The sequence below is a fragment of the Platalea leucorodia genome (assembly GCF_965183815.1).
Source record: "Platalea leucorodia genome assembly, chromosome: 4".
NCBI lineage: Eukaryota > Metazoa > Chordata > Aves > Pelecaniformes > Threskiornithidae > Platalea > Platalea leucorodia.
The window spans coordinates 18781252-18801874 of record NC_138826.1 but is presented as its reverse complement, the minus strand read 5'-3'; the positions used below and the strand labels follow the sequence as shown (position 1 = coordinate 18801874).

At 36.4% G+C, this 20623-nt stretch overlaps 1 protein-coding gene across 4 annotated transcripts in view; it reads right to left on the bottom strand.

Annotated features, from left to right (window-relative positions):
- EXOC6 (exocyst complex component 6) overlaps positions 1-20623 on the bottom strand; it is a 94854-nt gene that overhangs the window by 60475 nt on the left and 13756 nt on the right. For all 4 annotated transcript variants that reach the window (XM_082310514.1, XM_082310511.1, XM_082310512.1 and 1 more), the window contains exons 2-11: positions 17426-17597; positions 16107-16154; positions 15911-16001; positions 14955-15000; positions 6677-6881; positions 5270-5425; positions 4195-4263; positions 654-737; positions 514-560; positions 6-126 (exon numbers count right to left, since the gene is read on the bottom strand). In XM_082310514.1, the coding sequence (XP_082166640.1) occupies positions 6-126; positions 514-560; positions 654-737; positions 4195-4263; positions 5270-5425; positions 6677-6881; positions 14955-15000; positions 15911-16001; positions 16107-16154; positions 17426-17597 (1039 nt within the window). The remainder of the gene's footprint in view (positions 1-5; positions 127-513; positions 561-653; positions 738-4194; positions 4264-5269; positions 5426-6676; positions 6882-14954; positions 15001-15910; positions 16002-16106; positions 16155-17425; positions 17598-20623) is intronic.

Genomic DNA, 20623 nt, shown 5'->3' with positions numbered 1-20623 from the left:
CTTACTGAATGTGTTCTAAGAACAGCAATGATCTTGGAAAGGGCCATGTTCCAGAGTTCATCAGTATATGTTCTAGTTACCAATCCTTGGGTTACATGTAAAATGTGGTCTTCTACTACAAAGAAACTAAAACAAAATAATGCTTCAATTATTAAGTTGTTTTCTAATATTAGAGCAAATTTTACCCTTTCACACACAAGCATAGTTAAACCCATCCCCACTCAAGCAGTGACACTTTCATAGGTTTGGTGTTCTGCTTTGCCCAGCATGAAGTCAAAATGTTAAAAGTTTGTTTCACGTCAGCTGGAGCCTAGGCTGCTGGAGGTTCCTTGTGGGGCACCGTACTGGTAGGATCTGGATGCTCTTCCCCGCTCAGATCCAGCAACAACCACCCACATGATTTGTGCAGAAACTAAATCTTGCAGAAGAAAATTTTTGGACAATGGGACAACAGAGGGTGAATTAAGAATCAATACAGTAAAACTGAAATAAATCTCCATTTGGAAAACTTACCCTACAATTTGACTGAAGTATCTTCTATAGCCTTCTACTGTTTCATGCTTTCAGTGAAAAAGAAAACAAGTTTAGGAATAAAAATACTACTAAGTATTAGGTACAACCCAAGTCAATGCAAAAACAAAAGTATTGGTTACCATGCTTGACTGCGGCTGCAGAACTAATCTTGCTTGTTTCCTTCTCTGTTTTCTGTAGTAATTTTCAAATATTTCTCCATCACCCTAAAACAAGACAAAAGTAGTTAAAACAAGAACATTGTCTCAGTATGAAAAAGACACTTCTTAAATTAAGGGTAGAATTCTTTTAAACTAAGCCACATTATTTGCATTTATTCCACACATAAACCTCCAGCTGACACCAGCAAAGTTTTGCATGCATGAAATATGCAGAAATTATCTTTTTTTTTTTTTAAGTGGCCTACAGAATGTACTGTAAATAAAACTTTTCCTCATGTACCTACATTTTGTCAAACAATATTACGCATTTTAAATTATATTTATGTTTTTAAACTACAGCTTTCAGAGTATATTAATATTTACAGACAAAGCATATTACTTATTACTTTGTAACTGAAACTCACTGTTTCCTAAAATGTTTGTCTGGGTTATTCAAGAAACTAACTGCATTGTAAACTTAAGTTACAAAAATGTTTCTGTGAATATATGATACACCTGAACACTGCCTGCATTAGCTTTGCCTGAGAAAAAAAAACACATGAGATTTATTTAATGTTTGCTTATTCTCTTTGGAACTGGTAAACATAATGACTGTGGATTTGGATTTTTCTCCTATCACCGTCCTTGAAGATACAACACCCTCTGTGCCTAATGATTACATTGTGAGGAATTCAAGTGACACCCTACCCATCTCATTAAGATGACCATTCAGTAGAAACCATCTGTCCATTTGAAATCAGTGCTACGTTGACTCATCTACCTAATGAACACAATGTAATTTGTATGCAAGCAGAATAAAGCAGCTTAGCATTTTTAAGGTTTGTTTTTACCCCATGAGCCCATTATTAGGCCAGTGCTATTTAGAATTCCATTACTTGGGCTTCCAAAAATCTTCAAGTTATTACAGAGATTGTATATTACTAAGTCAGCATTACTTACCCAACTCCTTTATAAGATACAACAAAGAAAGTTTAGATTTAGTATTTGAAGTTCATAATGAATATTTCGTCATATTTAGAAATACTGCGAACCTAACAAAATCTAAAAAGTAAAAAAGAGACTTGGCTTAAAAACAAAAACCCACTTGAAACTGAGATGCAAATTTACTAGAACACTTTCTGTTGCAGCAGAACTTTACCCAGTGTGCTATAATTCGTACTAACACATACTGATCAGACATACTAACCGTTCACCTCCAGCCCAAATATTTTTCAGATGCAGTTTTCAGATGCGCAAAGCCATTATTGAATTCTACTTCCAATGCCAAATCCCTACTCAGTCCTGATGCAAACTTCTCAAGTGAAAAAGAGTAGCTGTTCCTCTCAAATCCACACCAAAAATAGAGATGTAAAATATCTCATGATTATTTATAGACCATGCTATCCTATGCAATCAAGATCAGCAATTCAAGCATAACAACTATTTTAAACAGATGTTCTAAAGCAATCAGCAGAATACGGCAACTACCCTCATTCACTCACTGAATAAGCAAAGGAAAGGCAAGATAAAACATATCAAAGAAATGCATGTTTTGCGCAGCTTCCAAAAGTTCATGAGTTTATATCAATAGAAATAATAAATCAGTTCAGGCTGGGTTATAAATTCTAGGGATATTGCTTATATAGCAAGTGTTGTTTCATACCATAGTTACATTTATTTTATACTGCTATATAGCATTTAGTTAAAAGGTAACATTACATGCCAAAGGGATCAAGGCTGTTTTCAGCAGAATTTAAATATACAGCATCTCACATAATATATGGGCTAAAAAAAGCTCTTTATATATATTGCCCAGAAGTTTCTAGTCTAAAGAAAGGTTACTTATCAATAAATACAGTCTATGTTTGGTACGTATGTATCTTGCAATCACCAGGTTGCAATCGCAAGCTATGTAGTATTCTGAGGTATGCAAAATCCTGCTTTCTTCTTCAATATGAAGAAGCAGAGTAGAAAATGTTTGTCCTGCATACAAATAGAATATTTTCTACAGCTTTGTAGCAGAGAGAGAATTCACTAAGAAGGTGACATTTGCTGTGAGATAAGTCCTTGATATAGAAATGTAATGAATAGCCACCTGGTATCAACTGTCCTCCTTTGCTGTCATCATGAAGTTATCTAAATTCCAAAAAAGATGGTTTACAACAGGAGGTAAACGAGAAGGACTCCAAGAAGTGGTTAATGCACAACTCTTGATAATGCTACCATGGCTTATTAATTAGATTATGTTGGCAGGAAAGAATGAAGCACTCTGAAGATATCAACAACCCTTTTTGCTAAGGGGCTAAGGGCCTTTGGTATCAAAGAGCACTCCAAGTTGTTTTCTGTTTCCAGTAAATTTGGAAGCTGGCAAACTTTCTGTGCAAACCCAAAGAGCATATCCTTGGATCAGGGATCCAACATCAGGATCCTTGTCAGAGTGAAAAACATAATCACATATTACTTTTAAATGTCATCTATCAATTTTACTGCCTGTTCTTTTATTATACTGAAGGAAGAATAAGCAGATGTTGTCAACTGGTGTATTTAACTTTACATATTCTTTTTCATATGCTGTTTCACATATTTCCTCTGTAAAAAGAAATGGTCTACTCTTTTTTAATAGTTCTGGCAGCCTGTCTTTCTGTCCCTCCTGTTCTTTTCATTGAGATTAATAATTTCTGATGTAATTACTGACACTTTTGTTTCAATTCCTTCTTTAAAAAAAAAAGTAACAGTGAAATAACACTTTAAATGTTATTTCAAGATATAAGCTTTCATGTTACACAGCTGCAAGGATTCCACAGAAAGAAGATAACCCAGCCTGAATGCTTGAAGCCAGGTCCAGCTGAGATTGTAGGATTAGCAATACTTAAAAGTACTTCATCTATATGCCCCTGATACTTATTCTGTAAGTAATCTAACTGCAAAAGTAACTGAGACATAGGAAAGGTGAGAAAATAATAAATAATTTGTTACCAAGTTTCCCCAAAAAAGTTTTCATCCTTGATAGCTTATGCATTTTATCTCTCTTAGAGCAGCTAAAACAGGCTATTGTGTCTCTGCCATTGGATCCAATCTTATCTGCCTGAGCACAGTCTGCCACAATCTCCAGTTTTTGCTTGCTATTTTGCTCTACTGTTCTGATTTCCACAAGATTCATACTGAATATTCCTGTTTTGTAACATTGATCATATCCCTCCAAACATTTGGGTAACATGGAACACTTGGGGCAACTGCAAAAGTGCCGATACCACTATTGAGGGAGACATGCATATTTTACATATATTCTTAAGAACACTTATGTAATTAATGTCTTGCTGTGTGTCCTTTATTATGCATATAAAATAAGCCATGCAGTTGTGCCCTGAGTGCCCATACTCTACACATCTCAGCTGGTTCATCGAGAACTACTGCTACTAGAAGCAATATGTTTGCTTGGGAACTATTAGAGTATGAAAAATACGAAAATGAACATTCAGCTTCAAGAAGTAAAATATCTTTTTGAAGTCACCTTAATACATACCAAAACAGAGTAGATGTGCAAACATCTATAGACTGGAGAAAAGTCTACAAGATCTTGAGCAGTTAAAACCTGAAGAAGGAAAGGAAAAAGTATATAAAGCATAAAACCATATAATCTGCAAAATGTGATACATTACCAGCAGAACTAGCCTACTTAAATACTTCATAAGACAATCTTACTGGTAAGGAATTATCCCTTCCTTTTAAATTCTGTTTTAGTGCCCTTAATGTTACAACTGCTCAACTTGGTTTCTTAAAATTTGGAGATTTAGGGGAGAATTAGTAGTTTAGTAGAGTGTGAAGGTAGTAGGCTGATGAATCTAAAGTTCAGATGAATATGGAAATACATTGGGGTTGAATACAAAAGCACAACCAAATTGAGACAAGCAAAGGCCAACTCTGTTGACAGGTTTTATGGCTACTAAAACTACTGTTTTCATAGAAAGTGGTAGAAGGAGTTTGCTCTAATGACTTGAAGAGTAACTGCATCAGTCTTTTTGCCAGTAATTTCAGGACCCAAAAATGGATGGGTTCTATCACAAAAGAGTAAATTAATTGCTCAATTCTCCTCTCCCGTTGTATCACAGTACTAGATTTTATTTGTGTTACAAGACCAGACTCCTTTCACTGTGTTTTCAGAGCACCAGATTTAAAGGTCTAAATACTTGCTGTTTTATTCAATTTATGAATACTGAGTATTCGACAGTTGAAAAAGTTCTAACACAAGCTGAAGTCCTCAACACAGAAATACTAGCTTTAGCAATAGCAGAATATTCCAATAGGCCACATATAATTTACAGCGGGCAGGTACTGTATAATGTAAATTGCAACTGAATTCCAGAATAATTACAAGTTTGACTGTCCCCAAACATGATGCTAAAGCTATCATTAACACAACTAATATTTTGGCACTATTTTCTCCCCCTAAAATGCTGATCTGGACTGGTGTCCCTTGAAGGTGTTCTCTGGTCCTTCCTAACTAACACTGACTATCTACAGACAATGAACTGCAAGTTCTGTTCAATAAACCTACAAAAATCACTTTAAATAGGACATACTGATTAGTGTAAAGTTACCTCTTCTTCATGTTCATCATCATCTTCAAACGTTCGCTTCAATGTAATTTCATTCTTGGATTCCAAAATTCTGCTTCTGCCTAAATGCATATTCCGACCATAGTTTACATTATTTTGCTTCTGAAGAGCAGTACTAAAGGTTTTCTGCTGCTGTGCCTGTTTTAAAAGTAGTACCAATAAAGAGCGATGTAATGCAAATTTCATCACTGATGAGTATATGCTGTGACATGAAAAACAGGTGGTGCTATTGAACACGCATCAGTATAACTGCAAGATGTGTGTACTCAGCTGATACCGATGATTTTGTCCTTAATCGATTTGGGATGATTAATTAGTTCCATAGCTAATTTCTGCATAATTTTTCCCTAATCCCCAGAATGCAATTTTAAAGGTAGAAAAAATTTAAAAAGTAGTCTGCAATTTTCTTGATCATACATTGCAAACAGAGAATCAATATTTAAATGAAGTAGTTATCACAGAGTTTCCAGCTATTTATTTGCTGTCTTCAGTTAAGCCTTAGCGAGCAGTCAGCTGCAGAAGCCAAACGCACCATATCATCCTTACTATTGAAAAAATGCAACAAGGTAGCACACTATAACCTTGCGATTAAGTTTCATTTATAATAATCAATGCTGCATTTTACAAGAACCTTAGATGACAAAATGGCAACCTGACCTGAACCCTGCCCAACAAAAAGTCAAATGAAAACTTTACTTGCTCTCCAAATAAATTTTAAAAGCACTAATTGCTTTAGAGTTTGCCCAGTACCAGTGCTTTGAAGTGGCAGATTATTTTGTGATGGAACAGGCAAGGGCTCCAGCTGTCCCAGCCTCATCCTGGCTCTCACCTCAGTCCTCTGCCCTCTCTCCTCTGGAGTGTGCCCTCTCTGGAGATCAATATGCCAATGCCATGCCCTGTATTAGTACTTCAGAAAGAGCTAAGCAGTTATCTCAACGTGTCTTTTAGTTATTCATCCTTGCCAGATGGGCTGCTCTTTGTTTTGGTGTAGTAGCTGCTGAGTTACAGACTGTCTAGGAGTTGACTACTCAAAAGTATTTCACATTTTTTTGCAACTTGAGATATACAGCATTTCTCCTTCCTTTCCCAGGGAGGAAACTACTTCTTGTCTAGGACATAGATACAAATTTGGAAGGAAAGTTTGATGCTACTGGTGTGTCACGCTGCTGCTTCCTGTGTTAGCCACAGACCGCTAGAATTGACAACTTCATGTCCAGGAGAAGAAACTACCCAAGATGCTTGCAAGCATTTCACAGCTCTCCACCTTTACTCAAAGGTCTATGAGATGACTATAATCCTTAGACAAATCTTTTGGGCTAACCTGAGACTATCAACAGTGATATTTTCAGTAGGTAACAGGACTGAAGTCATCCTGTTAGGTCAGCTTACCTGCTTCATGGCAGTTTCCCCAATTCTGTCAGAATGCTTTCGAATACTCTCTAAGAAATCCTTGAGATCTGACATGGATATTTCTTTTATTTCTTCACGCAGTTTTGGAAGATTTTCCATCATTATCTGGCAAAAACGGTATTGGCTAACTCTAGGAAGATATAGATTTTCTAGCTGTTCCATTGTTTTTAAAGCAGAATAGTATCTACAAAGAGATTAAAATCAAATTATGTAGCTTCTTATAAAATTTTAATAAAATACTTTGTTTATCAAATATAGGATATCGATACCATAGACGCAATCAATATATATCTAATGAAATTACTCTGTTCTTAGAAAAAAATAAGAAATGAAAGGTTATCCATATAATGCTTTAGTTTGGAAAAAAACAGTGAACTGTCAGAGTGACTCAGTCAAGTAAAAATTTTAAGTCGGCTCCTATGGTATTAGCTGTTCATCAATAGATTCCTAAAACCACATGGGGCATCTTGCAGAATGGAGGCACTAAAGTCATAACAATTACCTTCCTTTCTAGACTGAATTCATTAGGGTTTTTTATGAGTTCTTTTTTCTGAAACACAAATTGCTAATCACCCGACATCGCAGTATATGCACCAAACAATGAAAAAAATCTTGGAAAAGTGTGCCTGTATGTATCTGCCTTCTTTAGGTATATGTGAACACATACACACATCCACACCCACCCTCTTTCCACCATCCTTATATGGAAAAGACATGTATACACTTATCTTAAGCAATATTTTTTCCAGCAGTATATCATATTTTGCTGTAAACCATGGATCTACTTACTCTTCTGGCAAAATACAGTATATCCCACCAAGAAAACTACTTCGAACAAGCATTAAGGTCAGAGGGTTTTAAAAAAACCAAACCAAACAAACAAAAAAAAACCCCCAAAGACTCAATAATTTTCTCTATTCTTCTGTGTTCTGTTAGCCTATAGATTATTGGTAGCAGAAATATGGAAGACATGGCCCGAGAGGGGGAAAAAACAAAACACCAAGAAATACTTCCTCTCATGTCTATACACTATGCAGATGTTGTACAGTACATTCATAACTATGTTGTGAAAATTTACATAAGGGACAATGAGTTTAAAGAAATACTCAAGTTAAAACTAAGCATTAAAAGTGATTTCACTGCAAAGTAAATAAAAAAAATAAAGACTCAAACAATTTTGACAAAAGAAAGCTACCAAATACTGAGACATCAACACTATCTATTACTACAGTTATTTACCTGTCTTCACTCTCAGTTGTCTCATAGGTTACAGGGGCTGTGGGGCCAAGACTTACTTGATAAAACCATTTATCAACTTCAGGCCTGTAGCATGTAAGTAAAATTTTAATGCTTTCAGCTGATTTAGGGAAACATTTAAAGAAGGAAATTTTAATTGAGGGAAATTGGTTTTCCATGCTTCCTCTCATAATCAGTAGAGAGATGAACACCACAAGGAGGTGATTCAGAGCTGAGTCAGGCTCCTATATGCCTGTTCCTGAAGTTAATACCCTTCTCTATTTTATTTTCAAATGTCACGCAGGCTCCTAAGGCAGAATGCTTGTGAAAATTTTTACTTCATTGAAAAGATAAAGCAAAATAGAAGAGGGCCAACTCTGGGATAGACAGCGAAACGAAGAAGGCAATAAACAGAAACGCCACGACCACAAATCTGTGATGTCAACAACATTTTAAAGAGAGACGCAGCAAACAGGTTAAACATGAATAGGACAGCAATTAGTTATAGATGTGACAATACTTCTCCTTTACGTAGGTTTCTTACCAGCTAATCAGCCCAGGAGGCTTTTCAAAAAATGTATTTAGTTTGGCCTATTGTAACAGAATAAGGTGAACTGATGCCTTCTAGCTTGGTCTTGAATGGGAAAAGGAGAAAAACTGAGATCAAACTGAATTAACTTGCCGTTAGTTCCAGCCCTTTCTTTCCACAAATACAGCCCATTTTTAACTTTTCGTATTATAACCTTAGCTCCTTTTTCTTCCTGAAAGTCCTACACAATCAGTATTGGAAAATTACCAAATCATTTTGAAAGGGAAAAGCTGAATATCAGCGAAATCCCTTCAAATGTTCAAGAAAACCTGGAAAAGTATCCTTTCCAGTTCTTCTGCTTCTGGATATTACTTTGTAGACATAGTGAGTGAACACTTTTAAACTGAAATACAATTCAAGCTGCTGGCTCCCCTTCTGCAGACAAGCAATAATAAATTATTAATACTTCAGTCATAGCTTCTTGTTCCTTTCTGAAATAAACACATTGTTCTGAATTTTCTCAAACAAGACATTTCTAAGCTAACAGTTCAGCACAGCTGGAGAATGGGAAAAATCTTCTCTCTTATTCCAGAACACAACTGCTTTCAGGAGACTGCAAATAAAGAGGTTTCAAGTGTAAATTAGGAGCTTTTGTTTATTATATACTTGGTTTATATAAAACATACATAAGGCGATGGGAATGTTGCAGATAAGAAGGGGCCTGGGGGTTTTACGTGTGTGGTTTTTGTTTTTTTAAATAGTAAATGACCAAGAGTGCCACATGGTGAGACTTCTGGGGAATAAAACCATAATAGCATCAAAATCGTATAAAAGGTTTTTATTTAAATTATACGGATCAGCTTATCAGAACACTGTTAGTTCATCTGGAAGGTTTTTGACTGCTGTCTCTAAGATCAGAATTAACATAATCCATTTTAAATCCATTCTAGAGTCCCTTACTAATTATATATATATATATATGGAGCTCAGGACCTTGCCCTTTTAACATCTGTTCTGATAAAGCACTGAAGTCTTATTAATTTGAAGGTCATCTGCAGGTCAGGATTTAAATTAAAAAGTTTTCGTATCATTTCATGGAATGATGTATTTGTCTATTTTGCTTTAAAAACCTTCCATAGATTTAACTCAATGCTGAAGATTTTGACAACAATATTAGTTCCCATCACATATTATCAATCATATATGGTAAAGATTGCCCATTTGACTAAAAATGAGTTAAAGATGTATCTTCAATTTTTTTTTTTTTCATATAAATATAGCAGTCCTCTGTCTATTCTTCTGAGCTAATCATGTAAGAATATGTTCCCCAACACAAAATGTATAATGTAAGCTTTGAAATTGAGGACACAAGTTTGAAACACCAATAGAGGTCATATGGTAAGTCTGTCCAGAACTGGTCCACCTTGTCATCAGAACCAGAAAACTATAAGACAGATTTTACTAACATCTTCAAACTATAAAAATGGAAACTTCTAAAACCAGCAAGAAGCAGGACTGGAAAAACAAACAAACAAACAAAAAACCCCAAAACCCCCAGAAGATTAATATTAGCGTTTTGCATCATCATATTCTAAAATTGAGCTGGCCTTTTACAAAATGTCCAAGTCCCAGGCACAGAGTAGTCAGGTTTGTATTAGAATTTGAAACATCAACACACAAAAAATCCAAAAGAAAAAGAAAGTGACCGTTACTTCAGTATACACAAAGTATTAAAGTTATGTTTTAAATGACAGAGAGAACTTTTAAGATTTTTATCAGCAGAGTGTCATTCAGAGGCCATTAAGAGAAATACCATAACTTACTAAAAAAGTCCCATCAAGTTAAACAAGAGCAGCCAAGAAGCTACATAGGACAGGAGCAAGATGAACTCAAAGGCTGTGAATTTTATTGAGAATAACGCATTTGTACACAAGCCTTTTGAGTAAAGAAAGGTGTAGTCATGTCTCAAAATTTCCTGCTGTAAAAAACAAGAGGAGAGACCTTAAAATTCTCATTTTATTTTAATTAAGGAAACAAACTTAATTTACAAAGAAAATATCTCCAACTTTTGTGCTTCCCTCAGAGGCAAATACTGTCTATTCCTGCTTATTACATTTCCATTAAGTAAATATGAAAAAGTTCTTGTACTCTACCAAACAAATTTAAGGGAGTTCCTTGGAATTTTTCAATAATACTGTGGAAAACTCACATTCACAGAGATCTTGAAGATGATGTATTGAAATTTCAATTGAAAACCTTTCACCACAGCAACAACTATTTATTTTGTTTTTAAATCTAGTTGCCTTAACAATTCCAAACCTAATTTTTAAACTTCCCCAGCACACCAATTTTATCAGTTGGCCTAAAGGACCATGAACTGACATCAAAGTACTACTAACTCTGAAACTTCTGTAAAGTGAGTCAAAAGCTCAATATTTCTGAAAATCAGATTAAAGAGTTGCTGTGCAAAAAAACCCCAAGATCTGTGGAATATCTTTTTCTTCCATAATGATGTGATAGGAGATTTTTTAAAAAATAGAAATTATCAAACAAATACGGTTGTGAGAACAGTGAGAAAGAAAGCAGCTGACAGTTCAGTACCAAATACATATTTTCATGGAATTTTTTGCCAGAGCCATGATACCTTGGGAGGTACTGATTTGCAGTTGGTAAAATTCAGTGCTTCATTTTGACATGGTTCCAAAACAATGCAGAAAACCAAAATCAAATCACCATCGGTTTTATCTGTTCCAATATCTTTCCATACAGACATGGGTAGAACCAAATTATATAAAGTATGAAGTTTTCTTATTTGCATCCTTTATGTCTTCAGGTTTATTTGAATACTTGGAAGGTTTATGCAGAGAAAGGCTGCATGACTGTCTCAGTGGGACTTGGCAACCTAAAAAACTGATCAACTCTGTCTTTCCCACAGTTTGAAAGAAAGCTTATAGTAAGGTCAGAAAACAAATCCAAGTCTTTCACGGCAAAAAGCTCACTCTGAAAGACTACTCTTTCCTTAGTCCTTCTCACAGTAGATTCAAGAAGATTCAGCAACAACCTTAGCAGATTGATTTATTTAATTATTTTCATTGTATGGTGAGTTTGGGGCGTTTTTGGTAATACTCCTAGTGGAACAAGGTTTGCAAAAACACCAGTTCTAACAATTCTCAATTAGACCACAGTCTCTTGAAGCAGCTGGGAACTTTCTCCAGAGACACATATCAAAATCCAAACGCACAGGCCATGGTAACAGAGCTGTACAAAATGTGTGATGATCTTATCTCCGACTTAAAATTAAAGATCTAGGTAGTTCAGTCTAAATGCATAGCCCCCACTAGGTGTTTTGGAGAGGAGTGGGAGAAACCACGCCTCTCCCTTGTGCTTCCTCAGCTAAGACTTTAAACCCTCCATAACTCTTTCCAGCCAATTGTGTCTGTTTAGAGCAGATTCCACAGTTACTTCCTCTCACAACTATAGTTCTTGTCAACTTGTGTTACGCATGGCTCAAAAGACAAATAAATAGCATACAGAGCCTTTCACCTCTAGGTCATCAGTTCAAATGTAGCTCATGTTCGTAGGGACCAAAAGTTGCTCTCAATAGATGGCTTTTTGGACTCCTCAGTAAACCTCCATTCCATCTGTGTAAACTAGTATGTATTCCAGACCCAAAATCCTGCATTATCTTAAAAGGTGTCTGCCATGGAGAGATGGGAATGGAATTCCCATCTTTATCCTAAAACAACTGTCCCCCCAAAATATAGAATATCCACACTTTCTTCTTCCTTTCCTTTAAACATTAGAAATTCATAGTGCAAGACTGTAAGACAATGGAATAATGAAAATACTGTCTAAAAGGCTGCAAGCAGAGAAAGTCAAAAGAAAAGAGGTCTTTTTTTAAAAGACCAATGAAAACTTTGCTGCATTAACAACCTCAGTGGAGGTTTATGGGGAAAAATTATCTTTGCCTAAAATAAACATTCCTTATTGTTTTGTTAAGACAGGGATTGTGAATGCTCCTCTCTCTGACTCTTCCAGGAAAGCTTCACAGCAAAACTTAGGAAAGTCAGTTTTGAAATTCCTTGTACCTGCACACATCAGCTATCAGGTTTTTGCACTGATGCCAGGGATGTCCTTGCTATTGCTCAATCACTTAGTGATAAAGGCCAGGATACACTCACTCTTTGGATTTGTTGCCTGCTAAGCCACAAGAAAATTACCATTTGAATTACTTGCAAGTTCCATAGGATAGCCACCCCTTGACTGTATTATAGGGAGTTGTAAGTCACAGGCAAAGTAGTAACTGTAGCGTAGCTAATGAAAGAGGTATCTGAGCTGGAGCAGTAGCCTGCAGCAGAGTCTAAACCTTCTGCACTCTATGTGATTTCAAGGTATGGTACATCAAAGCTGTGGCATCTCCTCTCTCCCTTAGATCTTTTTATGGTATGACAATGACGTGTCCAAACCCCTCAATTCAGTGTATCCTCCTTTGACTTTTAAGACTTCCTGTCTGGCAACTCCTTCCATAGGAAAATTATCAGATCTGCATCTCTTAAATAACAGAAATTTAGTTTTAGATTTAAAGAGTATTGACTATTTCTCAGAAAGCATAGCAACCATCAGTGGACTCTACAAAACTACTAGCAAACATGGAGACAAAATGCTAAAAGCCATCTGCAATTTATCTCACCTAAGTGATCTCTCCCTGATGACATTAGGAACTGTAACTTCCCTTGTAATTCTAAAACCGGGATGCTGCTTGTCTTGCCTGACAGAGCAAGGGAATGGCAGAATGCAAGCCTTAATCCCAGTGTTTCCATATTTCCAACACGCTAAATGTAGCACACTCTACAGACGACCTTGCAGAAGGAAGCGGTGCGATTCAGACAGCACATCCTGCAGTCTGTTCTCTGACCAGAGTAGCAAGGGCGCTGGACTGTTTACATCTTTCTGCTGAGCTGCTCCAAGAGCACTGCAACAACATGCTGCCAGCTGCTCTAAACAGATGTCAAACCAGTGTCCTGTTCAGAGGAAACAGTGTATAGTAGTCAAGCTGATAAGATCTACCACGCTGGTTCACATCTAGCAAGTTTTGATTGTAGTAAGAGAAAGCATAGTGCCATAGCTATTAGGTTATTCTTAGAGCTCTTATATTTCTGCAGAAGACCTCCCAGACAGCATGTGTGCACAGATATCGTGTAGCACATATACCATTGTCGAAGATGCATCAGATTTACTGCAATCCTGATTGATCTGATGTGTACAGCAGATCTGATGCTTTTTAGACATGTCTGCATACAGGCTTTAGAGCTGATTTACTCATACACAGTGGCCATTGTTGAGGATTTTCAGATGTCCAGCGGTATGGCAGGAGGTGTTGGCCACCCAGACAACAGAAATCCAGACAAACAGTCCAAAAACAAATCTAGATTACACAGAAGCCCTGTAGACACCTGACTACACATAGCTAGTTCCAAATGGAAACAGTCAGGTCCGGACAGACTTGTTAGCAGGAGCTCCCTGCAGTGATGCCAGGCACACAAGGAGGCAACGACAATGATCATGAATCCAGTAAGGGAAGACACAGAGCAACCGGTGTGACTGAGTTTGTATGAAAAGCAGGCAGGGACGAAGGTGGCAATGATGCTGTAGAAATCAGGAAGAGGAAAACAGCAGCAGTAGTATTCCTGGGGTGGGTGTGCATGAGGTGCAAGGCAGCAGCATCAGCCCTAGTGGGACTGGATGACAGCTACATGCGGGCAGGGGCAGCCAAGCTGCCATGGAGAGAGAACTGGGGATACTGGGATTACAGCAGCAGTGAGTGGCTCTCTGAGAAGATGGAAAGTGAAGACACAGCAGAGGAAGGAGCAACTGGTCACATACCAGTTAGAAACCGTTATTCTAGGAATTTATTTTTAATTATGGTTTTAATTTTTTTTAACAAGTCAATTTGTCACAGCGGGGGAAAAAAACAAACCACAACACATTTTCTGCACTTCATTCTAATAGTCCCACATACACAAAAGATTAGCACAGAGATACCAGGTAGGTCTAAAGAAAGGTATATGGAGTGAAATGTGCTTTTTTCTTGGATTATGAATTTGTTTTAAATACATCATGATAGATTAATCAGGTATTACTGTACTCTGAAAGATCTTTACTCCCTAAGGATCTTATTATTCTTGCTTCTTAAACTGTTTTAAGCATTAAAAAAAAATACACTTTAATTCACATTTTATAATCATAATTTCACTGCTTATTCAAGTAAACATTATTTTTCATGGCAATCACTAAGCTCCAAAAAGTCTTTATATTTAACATAACATTTGCTCACTTGCAGTAACATTCTTGAAACACAGACACGGTATTATGAAAAGACTACATGTACCAAGCTACAGGACGTAGAATACTTACTTGTCTACATTAGTGTTTGCTATTCTATCAGTTTACTTACAAATGTTATATTTTACTCATAGAAATAAGTTCACTCACCTTTTTACTTTCATCTGTTCTTTTAGTTTGCTGTACATTTCCAGCACTGCATAAAAACAAGCAGATTAACCCATGGATCTTATTATGGCTTTAGTTAATAAGAGAGGAAAATATATACTGTAAAGGACAAAATAAACCATAGAAAAGGATATGCTAAATTTACCTCATTCCTACTACAACATAAATGTGATAAAATTAGCCAAAAAAATTCTAGAATGCATCTAAGAAAGAAAAAAGAACTGAACTCTTAACAGCTTTTAAATGAAAAAGAATTAAGATTAAACAAAACAGTAGACGATATATATTTCAAGCATATTCATTCACTTACTACATACCATAACTTTATCTGCACTACCAGTCTATGACCTGTCTCCATTAAATGGCAACAGTACCACCTACTGTACTCATAACAAGTCAACAACAAGACTTTACAAAGAAAAATTCTCAGATCTGTTTTACGTCAATATCACAAACAGGATAAAACCCTTATAGAGCTGTGTGCAATCCTATAGCATTACCTTTCTGAAACATCATTTAGAGCCCTTATGTTTTATTAAAAAAAAAAAAAAGCCTGTAATGACACAGAGCTAAAAGCACAACGTTGAAATAGAATCATTAGTATTTTCTCTAGAATTCAAATAGTAAAAACCACCCTCCTTAGCAACAAATTCATTGTTTATTATACTAAAAATATTACTTCATTTAAAGCTGTATGTGGCTACATTGCACCACTTATATCTGTCTCACTGTCTTCTCACAAAGTGGCATAATTGCTCTACATCAAATATTGTAAAAGACATGGAACCTACATGTTGACATCTTTTTAAAACCTGTTAATTTTTTTGTTAAACTGGATGTTACAGAACCACAACTTAAAAAATAAAATTCTTTTCCATTTTGGCTATTGTGACTTACTTTATTTAATTTGCCTTCATATTTAGCTATAGGTCACTCACCTGGAAGACACAACTGTAGTTTTTCCACAACTGTTGTGATATTCCGTTGCTGAACTCTACATCGGATGATTTCCTCTGTTTGGGCTATCACCTTAGAGATTGAAAAAAAGAAAGAAAGAAAATCACAAATTATGCAAATAAATTTAATTTGCTACAAATATTCATAATGCCCATATAGGAAGCACCAGTTTCTCACCTCTTTCCCAGCATCCTGAAGCCTTCGGTTGGTATCAGTAACTTGGACCTTAAAAATAATTTCACCTTTGTTAGACAAATATGCATATATTGCCCTGATGTGACTGCTCACCCTTGTAATCAGATCATGCTTCATGAGAAACTTAGAACAAAGAAATGCAAATTCAAATTAACTCTACAGCTTGAACTTGAACTTTTGATCGCAAAGGGCTTTTGTTAACTTCAATTACTTATGACAGTTCTTTCTAACAGATTCTGTGGCAAACTTCTCAAATTTACTTGGGATTTTTGAACTTTCCTTGTTTCTGTAGGTCTGTCAAACAATTCAAATCATTGACCCAATTGACCACTGGTCCCTTTTTGATAACCTCAATGAGCTCTATGGGCCATTCATTGTCTGTAAGAAATGGTGATTGCATTTTATGGTAATTAAACATTCATACTTTGCTGAATGCAAACACCGGGTGGTTGATTAACATCAAACGTGGAAATCTCCAAACCACAGCAACATTTTAATGCTGCAGGTGCAGGCAAAGCTCGACCTCAGATTTTCCCACATAGTAAGTGACTCATTAGGTCATCATAATAAGGAAGCACATTCTAGTTTATTAAAAATCTCATTAATTTCTGAACAAAGATGCTCAATGACCTCATTGACGCTGTATTTGGTCTCTTGTTATCTGAATATCCTTTATATAATGCTCTTCTAATCATAACCTCTGATGAACTATGCTCATTCTGTCTGGTGTGCATATTTTGCTCTCAAAAGTGTAAAGAGAGCTAAAAGGGACGGATCTCATAATTCACTATTCTGCGTTCTGATTTGGGAGTAAAAACTCTCATTTCTAATGAAAACTACCAACTCCACCTACTCTCCTGCTCTTTACAGAGTAAAGAAAATTTATTTTTCATCCATAATTGCAGTATTTTTATTTTTCTAATCAAGATTTTAAATTTTTCTAAGGTCTGACATATAAATGCACGATTAGAAAAAGACCTATGTAAGAAATATTGGGTTTATCATTTGTTGTTCTTTACCTTCTAAGAAAGCCTTTAAAAAGGGCAAAATAATTTTGGTAACATTTTCTGAAAGCATATTAAAAAAAAAAAAAAGAGAGAATTAGACCTAATAAAATATTCAGCTTTGTAAATGGAAATTACTGGATCAGGCAACACAGCTCTAATCACAAATCCTAAATAATCCACTTTTTAAAAAACTGTTGCAAACATCAGAGTGTATGTGATAATCACTAAATTCTTATTCCTTCTTTTAAATTCAAAGACAATAATATACGAAATTCTGAAAAACTAGTTCCTTACCTTTAATTTTTCTGCATCAGCCCTAACTTTAAGAAGTTCTGTAATAGCATCCACAAAGCCCTGATGATGAAAATTGCACATCTTTTCTATCTCCCTGTCATGGTTACGTATGCAGGCATCTAGTTTTTCCATAAACCTCTGATGTGCATTTGGTTGGTCATCATATACAGACCTGTTAAATACAAATAAGAAAATCAAAGTTTACTTTTCCCCCCAGTTAAAAATAGTATGCAAGGATCTTTATTGAAATCTCTCTTCTAAAAAGAAAATAAAAGCACGCAAACGTGATGTTACGGTGGCATCACTTGTGACCCACTCCACGAAAATCAGCATTAAAAGAAAGAGATGGTGCAAAACTGAGAACTGAACCCAGCCCTTATGGCATTAATCCAGGTGCTTAACCAGTTACATCACGGTTGACCTGAGCCTCACTGGTCTGTTATTTATGCCCTAATGCTCAAATACGGGTACAAAAGAATCAGTTTCTCTGACCACCTCAAATAGCATGATCGCTTTTCTATCAAACTCCACTCTTTGCTAATATAAAGAAGTGCAAACATACAAATTTGCTTTTCTGGTATTCCTAACATCAGAGTTATCCAACTAAATCAGGGTTGGATGCTTCCAGCCAGAACGACCAGACCACTGCGCAGCAGCAGCCGGACCCCTGGCGGAAGGCAATCCCCACTGCTCCTTGCCTCCTCCTGCCCATGCTCAACGTTTCCTAAAGCAAAACCATGACATGCACATGCCTAAGGCTGCTACATCAATGGGATCTAACCTTCAGAAATGGCTAAAATCAGGTCCTTTGGTTTTTTTTACTAATTGGTTGAATAGCACACTTAGAAACCTCAAGCAGGAAACATGACTCCAGGAGAAAATACCAGCGTAGCTTGTTGAGCTGCGTCAGAAATAGAAAGCTGCATGGAAAAATGCTCAAGCATGAGAGTGAGCAAAGGAGACGGGGGCAATTTAAAGCTTTAGACTTTAGCAGAGGAAGCAAGAAAAGAGGTATTACAGAGAACTGTACTGGAAATCAAAGGTATGAAGTCTTCCAAGAAAGGTAAGGCAAAAGCAGTTCCAAAATTTGGTTAATAACTTGATACAGCAGCAACAGCAAAGACAGGTAATCTCTGAAGCAGCTTTTCAGATAGAATGAGGGTGGCAATATGAGGATGAAATAGTCATACATATACAAACATGTTTGTACTGCAAGCTACAAGCCTTCAAAAAATCAGGAGATCAAAAATCTTTAAATTGCTTTTTTAGCATCTAATTTCCTTTCATAATTAGAAAGTTTTCTCCAGAAATCCATAAGGAGAACCTGCTTTAAAAAAATAATTTTAAATATTTTAAAATCTTAAGACGGGGGCGGGGGAAGGGGGAAGGCTGACGTTTCAATGGTTTCAATGTTACTTGTAGAAGTACAGTATTAAGTTCAAGACCCAGGCAATAGTCAGTCAAAGCTTCTAAAACTCTTGAGTAGAGAGAAAGTACTTCCCCACTGGTCTTCTCAGAGAAGTATGAGTTCCCATATTCTTCAAGATCCTCTTTTCTAACCAGACAGCTGGGCTCTGCCAAGATCTGGGGTCATCATCACCCATTCAACAAACCTATAGCTGAGTGTCTGACAAGAACTCGAAGAACTTGACCTTTCAAGGAAGAAAAGGATATAGAAGAGATTGAAAAGACCCTTGTAACTAGATTCTTCATCCTTTTTGAGTTCCTTTGACCTTGGACAATACTCAGAGAAGCAACTGAAGTTAGAGCAATGAGAAAGGTAATAAGCTGTCCTACATGCCAAAGGAAGAAAGCCAGTTCCTGATAGTCTGCTTGCTATAGATATTTTCTCAGGGAAAAATCTATGCAATAAAATACTCCTAGAATATCCCCCTTTAGCTTACGATTGATAGGAAAATCAGGCTATGGTACTGAAAGGCAGGTTCTTTCCTCCGAAGTGCACCAGGGGAAAATCCAAGGTTGTTGACCCATGAAGTGGTTCACAAAGGGGAACGTAGCCTTCACCCTTTCCACCACCGCAGTCTGAAATGACAGCTGGAAAGAGCAAATGTGTGACAGTCAGTCTCTTCTGAGGTTCCTGTCAGACTGCCTGAAAGGGACCCCTCAAGGCTGCCCAGGACAACTGTGGTTTAAAGGGCTGTGGTGGAAGATCATGAGTGACCCACACCCACCAGTGGGAAACACCTGCACCCAGAACCTGGTGCTGGCTGGAGGGAGAAGCAGCAACCTGGCCTGGGAGGGAAGAAAGGTGCAAGAAATTCTGGAAGCATATATGATGTAGCATAAGCAATACAGTATTCACTGTTCTAAGAATCAGTATTTATTATTTGTTCTCAGTATTAAAGCTTATACTTCAGTTTAATGATGATAAATAAAGTACCAACTGATAATTCTCAGGGGTATTATCACAATATTTGATTCAAAATCATACAGGGAATAAATGTTCAAAACTGAGGAAGAAGAAATCAATACTGTGTACATCCCAACACACTGCCTTAACCACAAGATTAGCCTACCTTATTAAAATAAGAGTTACTTTTATGTTCTACATTACACTGTTTTCTGCAGGGATACTAATAAAATGGTGATCTGTGATCTAAACCAGTATTTTGACAGAGCTCCTTAAGATTCACTAATAGTATAAATTCCGTATTAATTACATATGTAGACAGCTCCATCTTGTGGGAACAATAACAAATCAACCCTCTTCAGCACACTAGCGAAAAAACTCCTGAGACAGAACGGCTTACCTTTAAAGAAATAAATCATCACAGTATTTAAAAGAAATTCACACTTTGTATCACAACTCTCTGATCTAGGTGTGAAGTAAGAAGACAAATTAAACAAGTTTACTAACTTTCTTAAGACGCCATACTCTTAGGACACTATACACATGCTATTTCAGAGGCTTCAGAAGGAAGTTTGACCTTAAGCACTGGCCTTTTTGAAAGTGTAAGTGTACTTGAGAGAGCCATGCCATCTCTGGCCATGGACAGAAATCAGGCTTTTTTGCAAAACTGCAAACACAATTGAGGCGATGCATGCCTGATTTACCCATTATGGAACATCACACATAGTACAGTATGGTTTATTTCTGATACTGAAGCTTATTTTCCATACATACGTTTCAAAAAAATTACCTACACATATCTAAATAAAGTAATTGCTACCTTTGAA